The sequence below is a fragment of the Ursus arctos genome, unplaced genomic scaffold (genome assembly GCF_023065955.2).
Source record: "Ursus arctos isolate Adak ecotype North America unplaced genomic scaffold, UrsArc2.0 scaffold_14, whole genome shotgun sequence".
In the NCBI taxonomy this organism is placed as follows: domain Eukaryota; kingdom Metazoa; phylum Chordata; class Mammalia; order Carnivora; family Ursidae; genus Ursus; species Ursus arctos.
The window spans coordinates 39,553,028-39,571,885 of record NW_026622808.1 but is presented as its reverse complement, the minus strand read 5'-3'; the positions used below and the strand labels follow the sequence as shown (position 1 = coordinate 39,571,885).

Sequence of the window (18,858 nt, the reverse complement as noted above, 5' to 3'; positions counted from 1 at the left end):
GGAGCGGTGGGGTTCCCGAGGTTTCACCCCTCCGTTTCCCCTCTTCCTTTGGCCAGAGGAGAAGCTAACTGAACATTTCCCTCTCGTCTGCGCAGCCGGGAAGTAGTGAGAAGCGATCAGATAGGTACTTCCTTGCCTTCAGTTTTTCTCATCACTCCTCTCCCAGGGCCGGAGATCTCTAACTGGGTGCCGGCAGAAGTACTCTCTTTTTCAAGGCAGGAATCTCCAAATTCTGTGAGCATGCGTGGCAAATGCAGTTGGTATCACAGTTCGTTGCTCAACATTTACCCGACATTTTAGATTTTCTATGCAAAAAGTATGCCTAGTTTTGCTTGATCATTGTATCACTTCCTAGGAAAGGTAGCAAGACTAAGATACAATATTGGTGTTTAAAGATATTAATGATGTCAAACATCAGCTTTTTTGGGAGAGCGATTACACCTCAACCACTGGATTTTGTGGTGGTGGTGGTGGTGGCAGCGGTAGTTTGCATTGTAGGGAAAAATTTGAAGCCAGAATTTTAGAACCGTAGAGTTATTTAGAGAGCATCCAATCCAGTTCCTTAATTTCATCCATGGGAAAACTGAAACCCTACCTGGGAAGTGGCTGGTTTCATTTCTTCATAGCAAGTGGGATGTGGAGCTGTAACAGGAATCCCGGCCCATTTACCTCAACTGTCACTCTTTAGACTAATACCATACTTGGGAGGAAGAGCTCAAAAGTTCTGGAAGTTTTGGAATTGATAGCTAAGATATGGTATGAGTATATTGAGGCTAACATTTATAATAATGGCTTTATGGGCTTTTTTCTCCTCAGAGTATAAAGTATTTTAATCTTCAGGAGACCAAGATGTCAGATCCGAACAAAGCTACAATCACAGCAGAAAAGGAAGCTCTGAACTTGAAGTTACCTCCCATTGTGCGCCCTCCTGAAGACATAGGCATTGACACACCAGCACAAAGTAAATTGCTGAATTACAGAAGATCTAAGGAGCAGCAGAAGACAATTAATCAGTTAGTGTAAGTAGCCTATTGGTAAATAATTCTTTTTTGGAGCTCAAGGGAAATGATTAGTGTTCATATTCTCATAAAACAGCTTTAACTGTGTAGTTGTTCATGGGCAAAATGTCATCTTCAAGTTCAATTAGGGAAACAAAAAAGTAATCACAATAGCTAAGTGTTATATATCACTATATATATGTTATATGTCACTTAATGTATAGATACCTATGTCACTATATCTATAGTTAGTATGGGGCTTACGCTAATCACTGCTTACTCCAAGCGTTGTTTTTAGCACTTCAATGTACTTCCACAACTACCCCATATGACGGGTAGTATTCTTTTCTCTGTTTTATAAATGTAGGCCTACTCAATGTTTAGTACACCTAGAGACTAAAGAAGAGGGCGCCTTAGGATTTACACATTGCTCTTACTCCAAAACCTTTCATCATCTCACATTGTTATGTTGAACTCTTTGCAGTTCCATGAGTATATTATATTTTTCACAGTTTAGTGAAAAATAAATTTCACCATTGCTCCCTGCAGTTTCCTTCACTGGGAAGTATTTATTTGTCTGCCTGAATATTTATACTAGTTCTTCAAGGCTGAGTTTATGGATCACCTCCTCTGGAAAGCCTTCTCCTAATCCTCTTTGCACAGCTTTAACTTTTTCTACATATTTCTCTTACATCGGTTTATTTAGCGATATTACCTACCAACTGTTACACAGACATTGTGTTGGTCGCTAGGGAGACCAAAGAGATTACAGCAGAAGGGATCGTGTCTTTATATTCTAGTGGGAGGAGACAGTAAACAAGTAAAAACAAACAAAAAGAGTATGTTAACCTTTTAAGTAGTGATGGATACTGTGAAGACATAAGATTGTGGGATAGAGAGTGATAGGGAAGGTGTCCCTAGGAACATCACAGGAAAGTCCTGTAGAGATGATATTTAAGTAGTGGGTGGCTCAGTCGATTAAGTGTTTGCCTTTGGTTCAGGTCGTGATCTCAGAGCCCTGGGATGAAGCCCTGGGATTGAGCCCTGGGATTGGGCTCCCTGCTCAGCGGGGAGCCTGCTTCTCCCTCTCCCTCTGCCGCTCCCCCTGCTTGTGCTCTCTATCTCAAATAAATAAAATCTTACAAACTGAGGGTTGCTGGAGTGGAGGGGAGTGGGAGGGATGGGGCGGCTGGGTGATGGACACTGGGGAGGGTATGTGTATTGGTGAGCGCTGTGTATTGTTTAAGACTGATGAATCACAGACCTGTACCCCTGAAACAAAAAATACATTATATGGTAATTAAAAAAATCTTTAAAAAAAAGAGTAAGAAGCTTTTCATTAAAAAAAAAAGCAGCTTTTCATTTAAATAAACGTGGGAATAGCACTCTAGCAAAGGGGATAGCAAGTGTTGAAAGCCCTGGAATATGAATGATCTCATGTGTTCTGGGAGCTGACAAAGGCCAGTGTCACTAGAGTATCAGGAACTTGGGGGAGAGTGGTGGTATCAGGTGAAGGTAGAGAGAAAGGTGGGGGTAGAGTGTGAAAGGCTTTATAAGCCATGATAATGAATTCAGATTCCACTTTAAGTACAATGGGAGCCATTGAAATGTTTTAAACTGGGATGTGACATGAAATTCAACTTACATTAAAAAAAATCAGTCTGGCTATTAAGAATAGACTGAGGTGGATGGGGCGCCTGGGTGGCACAGCGGTTAAGCGTTGGCCTTTAGCTCAGGGCGTGATCCTGGCGTTCTGGGATCGAGCCCCACATCAGGCTCTTCCGCTATGAGCCTGCTTCTTCCTCTCCCACTCCCCCTGCTTGTGTTCCCTCTCTCGCTGGCTGTCTCTATCTCTGTCGAATAGGTGAATAAAATCTTAAAAAAAAAAAAAAAAGAATAGACTGAGGTGGAAGGGAAGAGGGCAAGAGTAGAGGGAAGCAAGGAGACCAGGTAGGATGCTTTTGTGGTAAGATAGATGAGAGCTTTCATTGGTTTGGATAAGGCTGGAGACAGTGGAGGAGGGGAGAAGTCGATTTACAGGGGATAGGTTTGGATCCAGAATCAGTAGGACTTGCTTTTGGATTGGCTTTGGGAACCAGGTGGGTGGTAGTGTCTATATTTATAGAGAATCAGAAGTCCAGGAGACTGGGGAGGTAATTTTTGAAGTTGAGGTGCTTATGTGCCATCTAAGGGGGGATATGTTAAGTAGGCAGCTGGAGATATATATATGTATATATATATGTGTATATATATATATATATATATATATATATATATATATGAAGAGGTCTAGGCTAAAGACACAAATTTGGGAGTCAGCAGAATGTAGATGATGGTTAAGGCTATGAGGAATAGTTCAAATCACCTAGAGAGAGTACAAATTTAGAGGAGAAGGCAGCTCAGGACCAAGCCTTTAGGAATTACAATATTTATTTATTTTTAAAGATTTTATTTATTTGAGAGAGAGAGAGGAGGAGGAGAGAGGGAGAGAGACAAGCAGACTTCACACTGAGTGTGTAGCCCAACATGGGGCTTGATCCCATGACCCTGAGATCATGACCTGAGCCGAAATCAAGAGTCAGACTCCCAACCGACTGAGCCACCCAGGTGCCCCAAGAATTAGAATATTTAGATGTTGGGTACAGAAGGGTCAATCAGCAAATAGATCCGAGGAAGTGTGACTTCCTCAACAACACAGTGTACTGTTGTGTCTTCGTTGCCATGCTCTTCTACTTACTTGACATACTTAAGGGCAAAGATCTCAACACAAAGCGCAGCATCTGGCATGTTACTGTTGATGAACTGAATGAGTGAATAAAGGAATTTTTAAAGGAGGAACCTAACTCTTGTGCTTTGTACAAATGTATAAGTACTACCTCTCTCATTTGGGTGCTTAATAACAAAGAGTGCCTCGAAATAACCTAATACAGCATGGTGCTGTATTAATACTGAGATTAGAATTGCCATGTGTTTGTTTAGGATAAATCCATTTGCGATGAAAGGTTTTTATACCAGAAACACATTTTTTTCTGGAAGACTGTGGATTTTGTGATTTTCCGTCTCTTGCTACCTCTATCTATTAGGCAATAGGAACGTAGATTTGCCTGTTTCAAAGGTGGGGTGAAGTCTGTTGATAGAAAGAGCTCCAGGACTAAGGTAGGATGTAAGGTGTCCTGGGCAGAACTGGGCCCCTCCTGTGACCAGTGCCTGGGAACACTTGACTGAGAAAAAAAAAATCATTTTGTAGCTTTCCGGAGTGCCAGGAATGAGTCACTTCCTCCTTAGCCACTGTCTCCTTCTTGATTTAGACCAGCCTTTCTCTCTTACACTGCACATGGTCTCCTACACAGTTCCTTTGAAATGATCCAATTTCTGTTCATTTGTTTTTGACTGTCAACACACAAAGCAAAAACAGAGAATGAAAAGGCTCACTTTTATATTCTTCCCAGCTCTTTTAATTTATAGCCAGTAGGAGAAGACACGCCACAGGAAAGGAAATCGCTGCTATCTTAAAGGGTGGCTGTTATATATAAAGAGCTCACAGAGGTCAAGCATATTTTTGTTGGGATAATTGCAGTGCGAGTCAGCTACTGCCAACCAGTGTACCAAAGTATAAGGCAAATTCCTTGAAAGTATGGATGGTGGAGAGCTGGGTTCTTCGGGGAAATCATGACAGATGAAAGGAAGTCTGGCGAGGCCTTGATGATTCACAAAGAAAAGAGGAAGGACCATATTCCATCCACATTTCCTACTTCTTGTGAAAAAGCCTTTGGAATTTTAGTTTAGTCAGACTCAGCAAGAGTTAACGTGGAAATGAGGCTACTCAAAAAAGCTAATTCAGGGGCCCCTGGCTGGCTAAGTCAGTAGAGCATGGGACTCTTGATCTTGGGGTCAAGAGTTCAAGCTCCACGTTGGGCTTAGAGCATACTTAAAAAAAAGTGAGTTCAGTCTTAGGCTGCTTTGATAAATGTAAAATGTCTAGAATGCGTGATAGAAAATTTTCACTCTGCACCAGTCAAATAACATCTGGAATTCTGGAGTCACACTCTAAGAAGGGTGTTGATAAACCATAATAGCCATGGAGGAGAGAGGAATTTTGAGGAACTAGCTCATTTGAAGGAGGCTGATTTGCTTAATGGGTAAGAGTATAGACTGGCAGGCATCAGACAGGCCTGAGTTCGTATCCGTCTCTGCAGCTTATGAGCTATGCATGAATTTTGCAAGTTAAGTAACTTTACTTATCTTCATCTTGATGGAGATAAGGATAGTGCTTTTCTCTTCGGATTTTTGGGAGAGTTAAACGAGATCCATGCATGTAATGATCTTAAGCCAATGCCTAAAACCTAATAAGCTCACCACAAATGGTAACTTTTATTGATAGGAATAATCGAAAGAACTGGATAGGTATCATTAAGTTTCAGAAGGGTAACAGAAAAAGAATATGACCTTTTGTGTATAGCTCTGGAGAACAAAAGTTACAAGGATATAACTCAATGTAAAATTTTTGTTTCTAAGAATATAAGCTAGCTGACAATAAATTGGGCTACCGCAGAAAGTGATGAATGCCATCCCCCTCACTCATCTCAGGGTACACCTGGATATTTTTGAGAGTATTTGTGCATCAGATAAGGTACTGAATTAGATATATGAGATTTTTTCCAAATCCACAATTGTGATCATTCCATAGGTATTTATTGTCCTTGATGGACACTATCTAAGTATTGTGGATAGAGCAGTGAGCAAAACAGACATGGCCCTTGTCTCTCTGGAACTTACCCATCTATGCTTTTATGGTTTTGGTGGCCATCTTTTCCTTGAAATTCCTTTTGGTTCTCCTCCTGCCTCTCTGCTCATGTCTCCTTTGCCTCCTTTAATTGTGTTTTTTTCTTATTCCTGTCATGTTTGGCATCCTCCAATCTTCTTTCTCAGGTCTCTTTTCTATTCCTTATATACTCTCTGCTTTGGCCATCTCCCCCATTGTATTTACCTTTACAAACTGGTAGAATTGTCTTCCTAAAAAGTTTTCCATGCTCAAAAACTCTCAGCAACTCCCCATCGTCTATTGAATAAAAAACCCCTGCTGTTTGAGGCCCTTATTGAATATTCCAGTCCATTTCTCCAAACTCATCTCCATTTGGTCCCATAACTCCTGGACATATTGGACAACTCCCTACTACTCCCTGTTTTTTCCTTTGATCATTCCCTTGACTTTCTGTTCCTCAGGAGAGTCATGTTTGTTCAGATCCATCTACCCAGGAAAACTACATCTCCACCTGAAATCCCCTCCATTATTAAAGTTCATTGCAAATGCTAGCTTGTTCATATAGCCTTTATAGACGCCTCCAGGGGGAAGTGAACCTGTCCCCTCCTCTGAACCATCAGGGCCCCGTGCCTTTCATATGGTACCTGTTTTTATCTCCTCACCCTTTCAGTTTATCAATTCCTTGAGATTTGTTGCTGTTATATTTAAATAAAACCTAGTAGAGTGTCTTGCATAATATCAGCATTCAGTAAATATTTGGTGACAGATCAGATGATGATATAACTTTGTTTTATGGATGATAAATTCCTATGTTCAAACTATTTTTTTAAAGGATTTTATTTATTTGAGAGAGAGCTCAAGTAGGGGGAGGGGCAGTGGGAGAAGCAGACTCCCCACAGAGCGGGGATGAGCCTGAGGATGGTGGCTCTGTCCCAGGACCCTGGGATCATTACCTGAGCCAAAGGCAGACGCTTAACCAACTGAGCCACCCAGGTGCCTCTCTGTTCAAACTATTTATCAAGTACCTACTATTTGTCCGGGTAAAATTCTGGGGATTAGGGACAAGGCAATAAATAAAATAGTCTACAACGTATAATATGTCAAATGGTGGGTATGTTCTATGAAGCAAGGTGAGTGAGGATAGAAAGGTCGCATAGTGAAGGAAGTGCTACTTAATATAAGGGGTAAGGTAAGGCTTCTCTGACAGGGTGGCTTTTGAACAGGGCCAGTACATATGAGGGTCTACTAAGCATCAGGATTAACTTAAAATTTGTAAGTTTGAATTGAAAAAAATTTGATTTTTATTTTGAGTCCCATTCTTTTACAGTATACATGAATAATTTGAAAATTAAGGTCTCATTGATAATGACTATTGGGATTTGTTTCTTTCTTTTTTTTTTTTTTTAAGATTTTATTTATTCATTTGACAGAGATAGAGACAGCCAGCAAGAGAGGGAACACAAGCAGGGGGAGTGGGAGAGGAAGAAGCAGGCTCATAGCAGAAAAGCCTGATGTGGGGCTCAATCACAACGCCAGGATCACGCCCTGAGCCAAAGGCAGACGCTTAACCGCTATGCCACCCAGGCGCCCCGGGATTTGTTTCTTATAGAAAATCCAGTAAGATGAAGAACTCTTGTATTTTTTTTTGTATTTTTTAAATTTTTTTATTTAAATTCAAGCAGTGAAGGTATAGTACATCATTAATTTTTGGTATAATGTTCAATAATTCATTAGTTGATAAAGAACTCTTGAATATCTCTTCTGTAAGTATAGTTGAAAAGATGTTCAAATTGTAATATTTTATTATTATGATTATTATTTAAGTAAACTCAACTCCCAGTGTGGGACTTGAACTCATAAGCCCAAGGTCAGGAGTCACACGCTCCACTGACTCAGCCAGTGGCCCCCCCCAAATCGTAATGTTTTGATAATATATCCTAATGTTGTCTTCAAGAGAGTCAGACATTTTTTGAAACTGTAAATAGTTTAACTATGAACTATTTTTAAAACTATAATCCAGAATTGATGGAGCTAAAAGAAGTTTAGACAGAACGCTGGATAAAAGAACACCTCCAAAACCAGAGCCAGATTATCCTCCAACTGTAAGTTGAAGTTGTCTTTTTAAGAAGTTTATCCTTATGCAATTTTAATTTGTAATTATTTTAAGTTGATCTCGATACAACTAGTATTTTAAAGAGAATGATACATATACATAATACATACATTTAAATCACTTACAATTTTTTTCTTCTTGATTTAATTATGTCTTATTTGTTTGCTTTTGACAGATGACCAGTGAAATTAAAAAGAAAGGAGTGAGTTCAATTTTTTTTTTATATTTCATGTTTTGAAAATGTTCAAACTAATTATGACAAAGTAGCTCCTTCTAAAACCACCTACCAATAAGACCCATTCTAGAAGAGGAAGAAATTTAGAAACTGAGATTTTCATTTTCTGTGTCAAAAGGAACAAAATGTCATGGATGACAATAGGGGTTTTAAGAGTTATGTTTTTGTTCCCATTTGTTATTTGAGGATTAGTTGTGAATGTTTTAGTTCTTATTCCAGAAACTGGGAAAAAAATTTTAAAGTTGCCATTATAAAGGAAATGCATTTCACTTTCACCGTTCTAATATTGATATAATAATGATTACTTACTGAGAATCTATAGGGTGCTATCCACATGCTAGATGCTAGATTTTATTTTATTTTTTCCTGCATATTTAATTTTTATTGAATTTGTTAGCGTTACAGAGTTCTTGCACTGCCAAACCATGCCTGAGAATTCAAAGAAAGAAATGGTACAATGAACAGCCTCACCCACCCATCATACAGTATATTAAAACTTGATTCATGTGCATTTTTATAATTTCACAACCTTTTAAAAAGTTATAACAAGAGTTAGAATTTTCAATCTCCCGCAGGTCTTCAGATTTCTAGTGTAGTATGCCATTAAATAAAAGTTCCACACATTTATCTCAGTTCATTCCTCAATAACATAACCCCCAACAAAATTTTGCTAGAAAAAAGTGCATACTTTTCAGGGGGATTATGTGCCTCAAGGTCCAAGAGATTATTTGTTAAGATTTTTGGTTCCCAAATGAAGTCTTCAGTTTAATCAAGAATCCCTCGTTTCTTGCTTAATCATCCAGCATCTCCTTGGCTGGCTTACTGACTCACCCCAATATACCAGAAGGCAGGCACCCTGCCTACCACCTCAAACGATGCCAACATTCATGGCCCAGATGTGGTGGGCAGGTCCTGTCAGGAGATACTCTGACCTCCCAGGAGCCGATTCCTGCACTGACGCTTTGATCAAGACTGAACTCTTGTAGGAGACGCCCCCACACTGGGATAGTTTTACTCGCTCACTTGCTTCACTCCTGCCAATAGCAAGTCTGCACCTCCTGCATTTGGCAAAGGGATTTATTAGAGAGAAACCCAGACTCTACATCAAGTGGTCACATACCATTTTGAAATATTTCTATTCAACCAAAGATACAAAACTAGTAAATTACCAGACTATCTCATTAGATGGAAAGACTTTTCAGTAATCCTGGGTAGCTTCCTGAAGTTCCTTCAAGGACTAAAAATTACTGGCTAGTTTAAGCTGTAATTATTAAAAACAGAAGTGCTACATCACCTGTCTTTCACCTCTGACTCTTCAAATGAGCATAGAGACACCCCGGAAGGTTGATAACAGAGCTAAACTGACACAGTCACTGTAGATTCTAGATTTGAAAATAAATGGCAGTGACTGGGGCACCTATGTGGCTCAGTCGGTTAAACGTCTTCCTTCGGCTCAGGTCATGATCTCAGGGTCCTGGGATCGAGCCCCGCGCTGCTCAGCAGGGAGTCTGCTTTTCCCTCTTCCTCTGTGTACACACTCACTCACTCTCTTTCTCAAATAAATAAATAGAAAATTTTTTTTTAAATGGCACTGACTGCATAGATAACAACATGGGTCTATGGTGTGATTGGTGGGAAGATGATGACACATAATATTTATTTTACAGCAAATGATATGGGAACCTATGGAGCTGGCTACACAAAAGAGAAATTCATGCAGCATGTTCCCAGATGGGGGTACTGGCTTTCCAAGTCTTTTCAAGTTCCCTTTGGGGATAGAGGGCTCAGAATCCATCCTGGTACTGAGGATCTGTGGAAGAGCCTAATTTTAGCTACTCCAAGTTTTCTCTTTTTCTTTTTTTCTATCTTTCTTTCTCTTTCTCTCCTTTTCTTTTCTTTCCTTTTCTTCCTTCCTTCCTTCCTTCCTTCCTTCCTTCCTTCCTTCCTTCCTTCCTTCCTTCTTTCCTTCCTCCCTCCCTCCTTCCCTCCCTCCCTCCCTCCTTCCCTCCCTTTCTTTCTTTCTTTCTTTCTTTCTTTCTTTCTTTCTTTCTTTCTTTCTTTCTTTCTTTCTTTCTTTCTCCCTCACCTCCCTCCCAACCTTTATGGAGACTTTGGCTGTGTATTTGCCTCTTTACTGGATATAAGAACTGATAGAAAACATTCATAAATATTTAACATGAGGTTGGGTGAATTGTAAGGCATATTTGTGTGTATGTGCTTAGCATCCTCACTCTTCATCCACAGTTCTTACCTTCTGGTATCTTACAATCTAAAATAGGTAGCCAGGCATGAAGCAGTCATTCACTTCTGCACTTCTGAACCCATGCTTTTGGTAATCTGGCATGTAGGAACCCCACCTCTTCATCATTAGTGTCACCAGTGATCACTGATTACCAAATCCAAGGGATGTTTTTTTAATACTGTTTTCGCTAGACCTCCAGCTGACTTTCATTTTTTGTCTATTTATTTTTAAAAGATTTTATTTATTTTTTGGACAAGGAGAGAGAGAGAGAGAGAGCAAAAGCACAAGCAGGGCGGTGTGGCAGTCAGAGGGAGAGGGAGAAGCAGGCTCCCCACTGAGCAGGGAGCCTGATGCAGAACTCGATCCCAGTACCCTGGGATCATGACCTGAGCTGAAGGCAGATGCTGAACCAACTGAGCCACCCAGGCACCCCAAACCCACTCCCTTTAAATAACCAGTCTCATTAATTTCTGATTTATCCTTCCTGTGTTTAATTTTTCATAAAGGAAGAGATTTATTTTCTTATTTCCCCTTTAATCTTACATAAAATGCATCATAATTTAAATATTATTCTTTTTATTATGTTATGTTTGCATTTTGTTTAACTTAACAACATACCTAGAGGTCACTCTATATCAGTTTATAGAGATCTTCTTCACTCTTTTTTCTTTTCTAGCTTTCTTGAGATGGAATTGACATATAACATTGTGTAAGTTTAAGGTGTACAATGTGTTGATTTGATTTCCTCATTCTTTTTCACTGCTGCACAGAACGTCAATGTGTAGATGTATAATAATTTATTTGGGCACTCTCGTATGTTTCAAATTTTTGCTGCCATGAATAACCTTGTATGTGTGTTTTCGTGTTGTTGGAGGTGTATTCTCAATTTCTAGAAGTTGGACTGCTGGGTCAATATGCGGTTTTGGTAGATATCGCAAAATTTCTCTGCAAAAGGATTGTGCCAATTCACATTCCTACTTGCAATTTGTGAGAGTACTTCTTCCCCATAGTCTCACCACAGAATGTGGGGGTCATATTTTTTACTTTTTATCAGTCTGATGGATGACAAATGGTATCTCAGAGTAGTTTAAGTAAGCTTTCTTTAATTATGAGTAGGATTAAATATTTTTCGTAGAGTTAAGGACCATTTTCATAATATTTTTATTGCAAAAGGTTGGTTCATATTTTCTCCCAATTTTTCTTTTGGGTTTTGATCTTATTTTCCCTGAAATTAAAATCTGGTAAAATACACACAACATAAAATTTACCATCTTAACCATTTTTTTAAATTTATTTTTTAAAAGATTTTATTTATTTATTTGAGAGAAAGAGAGAAAGTGAGCACGAGTGGGGGGAGGGGCAGAGGAAGAGGGAGAGAGAATCTCAAGCAGACTCTGTGCTGAGCATGGAGCCCAACACAGGGCTCGATCCCAAGGCCCGGAGATCATGACCTGAGCCAAAACCAAGAGTTGGACGCTCAACCACCTGAGCCACCCAGGCGCCCCTATCTTAACCATTTTTAAGTGTACAGTTCAGTGGTGTTTCTTCACATAGTTGTGTATCCAATCTCTAGAATTTTTCATCTTGTGAAACTGAAACTGTATACTCACTAAACAACTCCCCATTTGTCTCTTGCCTCAGTCCCTGGTAACTACCATTCTATTTCTATGAATTAGACTACTCTAGATACCTCATATAAGTGGAATTATATAATAGTTGTTTTTTTGTCATTGGCCTATTTCATTGAGCATAATGTCCTCAAATTTCATCTATCCCTTACATTTTTAAGCATTCTTTATACTTTGAGATATATGTTGCAAATCTTTTGTCCCAGATTGTCATTTGTCTTTTGATCATTTTTATTGTGACTTGCTTTGCCGTACAAACATTTTAATTTTTATGTAGTCAGAATTTGTCAGTCATTTTCTCTTTTTTATGTCTGGAACTTGAATCATAGCTAGAAAGTTTTCCCCTACCCTCAATTATAGCAGCAGTTATCCATTTTTTTGGGTCCTTGTGTAGTTTTATTGTTTAAATTCTTGATCGATTTGGGATTTATTTTTGTCTATGGTGGAAGGTATGGATTAAATTTCTCTTTTGACAAATAGCTATTTGTCCCAGAACTATTTTTTAAAATCTTCATCTTTGCTCCACTGACTGATTTGAGACACCACATTTATCATATGCTAAATTTTCCTACATACTGGGTCTATTTCTAGACTTTCTTTTTTTCCCTGCTAATTTGTCTATTCAGTCTCCTGTACCACATTGTTTTAATTAGAGAGACCTTATAATATGTTTTAATGTTTCCTAAGGCTAGTCCTCCCTTGTAGATATTCTTTCTGGCTATTCTCACATGTTTATTTTTCCACAAGAACTTTAGGCTCAACATGTCTGGTTCTATAAAAATATATGCAGATATTTTTATTGGGATTACATTAAATTAATTTTGAGACAAACTGAAATTTTCATGTTAAAATATCTTTACCAAGATTAAGTGCTGTCTTTCTACTTGTTCTTGTCTATTTTTGTCAGATTACTTATTGTTATGGGAGATTTATAAAATTATACTGCTGTTGTACCAGAATATAATCTTCAAGAGAAGCAGGGGCTCTGTCTGTTGTGTTTACTGGAACAATGAAAATTCATTGAATTAATGAATATTTGTTGAATGAGGAATAATGAGTTAGGCAAAGGATCTTTGTTTTGCCTTGAGAAAATGAAAAGCATACAAGAACATTAATTTGGCAAGAACTCATCAAAAATAAAGAAAAATATAAAATGATTTCTTTGAAAAGACAGAGCAAAATGTTTTCGTGCCTGGACACCTGACCTCCAATGAATTTATAGTTCATACCTGAGGGCTCCAGAGAGCATGATTTATTCTTCCAGGTATTAAAAGCTGAGGGATTTTGCTCATGATTCATCTACAAAGCTCCTTTTAGGAAATATATGACATTTCACCTGCTAGAAATTCATTTTGGCTGCCACCATGTACAGATCCAGTGGCAAGAACCTCTAGACTTGCCACCCTGCCTTCACTTCCCTGGCAGGGCGCTCTCCTCCAGCCCTGACTGCTTTCATCCAGGATATGGAGCCGTTGTGATCACAGGTTAGCCATGTAACAGTGACATGAAATGCAGGGACACCAGCTGTATATTGTTGATGGGCATCAGAAGCGGAGGTCTATATTGCTTATAGCCCTTTGCCCAACATAAAGGTTCTAAATAATCGCTTTCTCCTCTTTCCAATTCCTGTTTCTCTCTAGATTTCCCTATTTGACTCCTTTGAGGCTATGATCTTCTGTTTGGTCCACCACCCCAGGCCCTCCATTCCCTTCAGTCCCCTTTCTTACTCTCCAGGAAAACAGGGTCCTTTCCTGCTTGAGGCTCCTGTGTGCCTAAATCAATTTGTTTTTGTGATTATCTCACACTGTCCCGGAGGTGACCAATTGGTTCTTACTCTACTCAGATGCCTCTCTCCAGATTAAATTCTAATTGGTTCTGTTCCTGCCCCACCACTTGAGTATGCTGTATTGGAGCCCATCTCTGTTTCTTCTGGTTTCATTTAGCTGCTACCTTTCTGTTCTTATCCACACCCTATAGCCTTTTCTCCTCTTCCTTTTTTCTTTTTTAAAGATTTTATTTATTCGTTTGTCAGAGAGAGAGAGAGAGAGAGCGCGCAAGCAGGGGGAGTGGCGAGCAGAGGGAGAAGCAGGCTCTCTGCTGAGCAAGGAGCCTGATGCAGGGCTCAATCCCAGGACCCTGGGATCATGACCTGAGCTGAAGGCAGACGCTTAACTGACTGAGCCACCCAGGTGTCCCTCCTCTTTCTTTTTTCTTAACCATTATTCTGTTCTCCTTTTAAACCACACACATATTGCCCACAAGAAAGTCATATTTTTTCCCAAGATGAGACATTATTCATTTTTTGTTTTACAATACTGTATTCCTACTCAGAGAGTCCCAACAAACTTGCATGTTAAACTCATAGTACACTCTTAAATATTAAAGACAATCTAATTAATTTCTATTGTATATTTAAGATACTGGTGGGTCCGCATTTATATGTATTTTGATACAGAAAACCTGAGGCTCCAACTGTAGTTTGAAGTGAAGGGATTATGACAAGATTAGCTTTCTCAAGTGTAAAATGCGGACTTGGGAGGGGGAACCACCCTGGTGATATTTTAAATTAATCAGCTTGATTAAATATGCTAAAATACTTAATAATGCTCACCCATAATTTACTGCTGTTATTTCCTGTCATTCTTGGTTGTTTTATCAGTAGTGTACCTTTGTGCTAGGGTTCATAGTTGCCAATTTCTGACTGTTTAACAGATTAATGCTAAATATTTCGGTGTTTGAGTGGATAACACAGGGGCACACCCAGCTTCCCCAGCCCACTCTTTGGTCCCAATTTCCAATTCTTATTCATTCAATAAATATAAACTGAGCACTTAAAAAAAATGGTTTCTTTGTAGGTCATACTTTTGGGTAAAATGTTTTTATTCTGAAAACATGTTATTTTTCAGGATACTTCTATTCTGAAAAGAATGTTGTCTTGAATAGAGAGCTCAGGAGTTACACTGAAATACTACAAAAGTTAGAACACTCAATTTGTTCTTATTATATTCTCAGTTCAACTATATTTATATGAAGCAATGTGTAGAAAGCAGTCCTATAGTACCTATTCAGCAGGAATGGCTGGATCACATGTTAATGTTGATACCCGAGTCTTTAAAGGAAGGGAAAGAAAGAGAAGAACTCATGAAAAGTCTCATAAATGAGGTGTCAAATGACTTTGAAAAAAGCATGAAGAGGTATCTGGGTAAGTAGCATTGAACACATGCCTAGCTTCTTTTGCTTTTGTTCTCCACCCCTCCAATCAAAAGTAGAAATATGAATAATGAACATCTATGTGTTTAGCTATATGTATTTCTTAGATATTATTTTAATTTAAAGTTTTTATTTTGAGGGGCGCCGGGTTGGCTCAGTTGGTAGAGCATGTGACTCTTGATCCAGGGGTTATAGGTTCGAGCCCCATGTTGGGTGTAGAGATTACTTTAAAAAAAAATGAAATCTACTTCAAAAAAAGTTTTGATTTTGAGCTTATTATCTAGTCGAAATCTTTGTTAAGTCAAGGGACTTTGTAATTTTTATGTGCTTATTTGCTAATAGCTTTTTGATTTGTCTCTTTGTCTTTATTGCTGTAGTTATACTGTTTACAGAATTATAAAAATATTACTGTATTTAGGGAGATTTATTAGGGATTTAACATTTGCAATTTTTATTGGAATAAGTTTTCTTAAGTGGCGTTTGAGTAGATAGGATGCAAAAAGCTAAAAACTTAAAGCTTTACTGTATCTGAATTCACACCCAAATAACCAAAATAGTACCAAGAACTTGATTTTTTTTCAAATAAAGAATTTTTTTCTTCTACTCATTTTAATGCTCAATAAACTATATTATCCAATATCAGAAGTTAGAAACTTTTGTTTGAGTAGGACTTGCAAGGGTTTTCAAAAAATATTAATGCATGTATGTATTTTAGTGAGGAGTGTTCTCGTGAAACCTCCAGTTAAGTGGCTTGAAGATGAAGGAGGCCCTTTACCTAAATCCCCTGAGTGAGTAAATTACTATTATTATTTAAAGATTTATTTATTTATTTTAGAGAGAGAGAGAGTACATGAGCAGGGGGAGGGGCAGAGGGGGAGAGAGAGAGAGAGAATCCCAAGCAGACTCCCTGCCCAACACAGGGCTCAGTGCAGTGCCATTCCCACCACCCTGAGATCATGACCCCAGCCTAAATCAAGAGTCGGAGGCTCAACCGACTGAGACACCCAGGCGCCCCAGTAAATTATCTTAAAAACAGAATTGCATCTAGGTTTTGATAACAGATTGAAAATAAGCTGATCTCACATTTAAATCTAGAGTTGTGAAGCTCAAAGGTGTTTTTAATACATCCAAAAAATAGCACTACTGTTTTTTTGTTTTTGTTTTTCTTCCTGAAGGTATCCTTGCTCTGAACTTGTCTATTTGCTGCTTACACAATTAGGGGAACCTTTATTCATGTATAGGTCAACTTGGCTTAAGTAATCTTTGGTGTGTGCCAGGCAGATTTCTTCATCCCTTCTCCCCAGTCCCAAGGACTGAGTTCGTTAACCTCTACCAAGGTGACTGAGCCAGAGCACAGTGAAGTTAGCAGGCACTCCCACCTGGCCCATCAGTCTGCCTTACCTACAAGTGGTCTCTGTCCTCTCTGAAGATGCACTTTCAAGATCTTGATGCATTTTTATTACATGCATGTCTCCTAAAGCTTCCATTGCTGACCATATTTTCCTCTTCTCTTGCTTTATACTAATTCCATGTCATAACTATTATTTCTGAAACTTTAGAGCATATTGTGTGAATCCTGCTTGATACAGTGTTTTGCTTTTCCAGAGGACTGGATTATTCTAATCCTTGGCATTCTAGCTATGTGCAGACAAGAAATCAAATATCAGCTAATTTGCACATTGTTCATCCAACTATGAAAATATTGCTGGATCTTGGTTATACGACGTTTTCCAATTCGGTTTTGCTAGATTTAACAGGGATTAGGTAAAATCTCATATTTATTAACTAACATTTAAGATTTGAATGTCTCCTGCTTGAGTCTCTTTATTTTGACTGTATACATTTTAAAACTGATAAGTCTTGAGAACTTTTCTTTAGATTAAAAGAATTTTTAATTTATCTTATTTTTTAAAGAATTGTGTATTAAGACCAATATTTATCATTTGCTTTAAATCATTTTTATTTTTCTCATAAATAGAGCTAAAGGGCCAATTGATTGTGAATCACTGAAAAATGATCTATCAATACAAGCTAGAAAGGCAGAAGAGAAGATAATGAACACATGGTATCCAAAGGTTATAAATCTTTTTACCAAGAAGGAAACTCTAGAAGCCATCAAACCTGAAAAATTGGATGCATTTTATAACTGTGTTTCCACACTAATGTCAAATCAGGTAAATATGTTCTATATATCTTAAATAATAATGTTAATAAAATTAGTTTATATTTTACTTTATTATTTTTTAAGTTTTTATTTAAATTCCAGTTAGTTAACATACAGTGTAATATTAGTTTCAGGTGAACAATATAGTGATTCAGCACTTCCATACATCACCCGGTGCTCATCAGGACAAGTGCCCTCCTTAATCCCTATCACCTATTTAACCCATTCTCCTACTCCCCTCCCCTCTGTAACCATCAGTTTATTCTCTGTAGTTATGAGTCTGTTTCTTGGTTTGCCTCTCTCTCTTTTTTTCCCGGAACTTTGCTCATTTGTTTTGTTTCTTAAATTCCACATATGAGTGAAATTGTATGGTATCCGTGTTTCTCTGACTTATTTCACTTAGCATTATATTCTCTATCTCCATCTAGGTCATTGCAAATGGCAAGATTTCATCCTTTTTTATGGCTGAGTAATATTCCATTATATATATATATTCCATTATACACACACACACAGAAACACATACACCCCACACTGTCTTTATCCTTTTATCTATCTATGGACACTTGGGCTGCTTCCATAATTTGACTATTGTAGATAATGCTGCTCTAAACATCAGGGTGCTTGTATCCCTTTAAATTAGTATTTTTGTATTCTTTGGGTAAATGCCTAGTAGTGCAATTTCTGGATTGTAAGGTAGTTCTATTTTTAACTTTTTGAGGAACCCCCATACTGCTTTCCACAGTGGCTGCACCAGTTTGCATTCCCACCAACAATGCAAGATGGTTCCCCTTTCTCCACATCCTCCCCAACAACTGTTTTCTTTGTGTTGTTGATTTTAGCCATTCAGACAAGTGTGAGGTGATGTCTCGTAGTTTTGATTTGTAGTTCCCTGATGATCAGTGATGTTGAGCATCTTTTCATATGTCTGTTAGTCATCTGTATGTCTTCTTTGGAAAAACAAGCCCATTTCTTAATTGGGTTATTCATTTTTGGGGCGTTGAGTTTAAAACTGATGTTTTAGTTTATTATTTTAAATAAATTCCTATTTAGACATAGTGCTAGGTAATTATTTTGAAATAAGTTAAGAAAAATATTTTTACCATAATTTTATTTAAATTAGTTTAGCATAAAAATACTTCATTTCTGAAGCAATATCTGAAACAATCTAAAATAAAAAGAAAGTCTAGATGTATGTGTCAATATTATGAGTGATTACTGGGCTTATGCTTAAAGGCTATCAACTAATTATCCATAGCTTTATTGGAGAATATTAACAAAGGGCTATCCTAGTAAATATATTTTTGAACATATGTAATCCCAAGTTGGTTGATTCTCATTTTTTTCTCAATAAAATCTTGGTTTGAAATGGAATTGATCATCTTTAAAGAAAATATTAATTTTTATTAATTTTGTATTTATGGGCTCCTCAAAGTTTTACTATTGTAGAAATACAATTCTATAAAAATAGTTTTGAATAAAAACTTTCCCTTTTGGAAAATATCT

General features: G+C 37.9%; 1 protein-coding gene across 1 annotated transcript in view; it reads left to right on the top strand.

Annotated features, from left to right (window-relative positions):
• Positions 1–18,858, top strand: part of DNAH12 (dynein axonemal heavy chain 12) — a 199,297-nt gene that overhangs the window by 8,829 nt on the left and 171,610 nt on the right. The window contains exons 2-8 of the mRNA XM_026501080.4: positions 817–1,019; positions 7,781–7,862; positions 8,049–8,075; positions 14,991–15,180; positions 15,904–15,976; positions 16,794–16,952; positions 17,167–17,362. Of these exons, the coding sequence (XP_026356865.3) occupies positions 817–1,019; positions 7,781–7,862; positions 8,049–8,075; positions 14,991–15,180; positions 15,904–15,976; positions 16,794–16,952; positions 17,167–17,362 (930 nt within the window). The remainder of the gene's footprint in view (positions 1–816; positions 1,020–7,780; positions 7,863–8,048; positions 8,076–14,990; positions 15,181–15,903; positions 15,977–16,793; positions 16,953–17,166; positions 17,363–18,858) is intronic.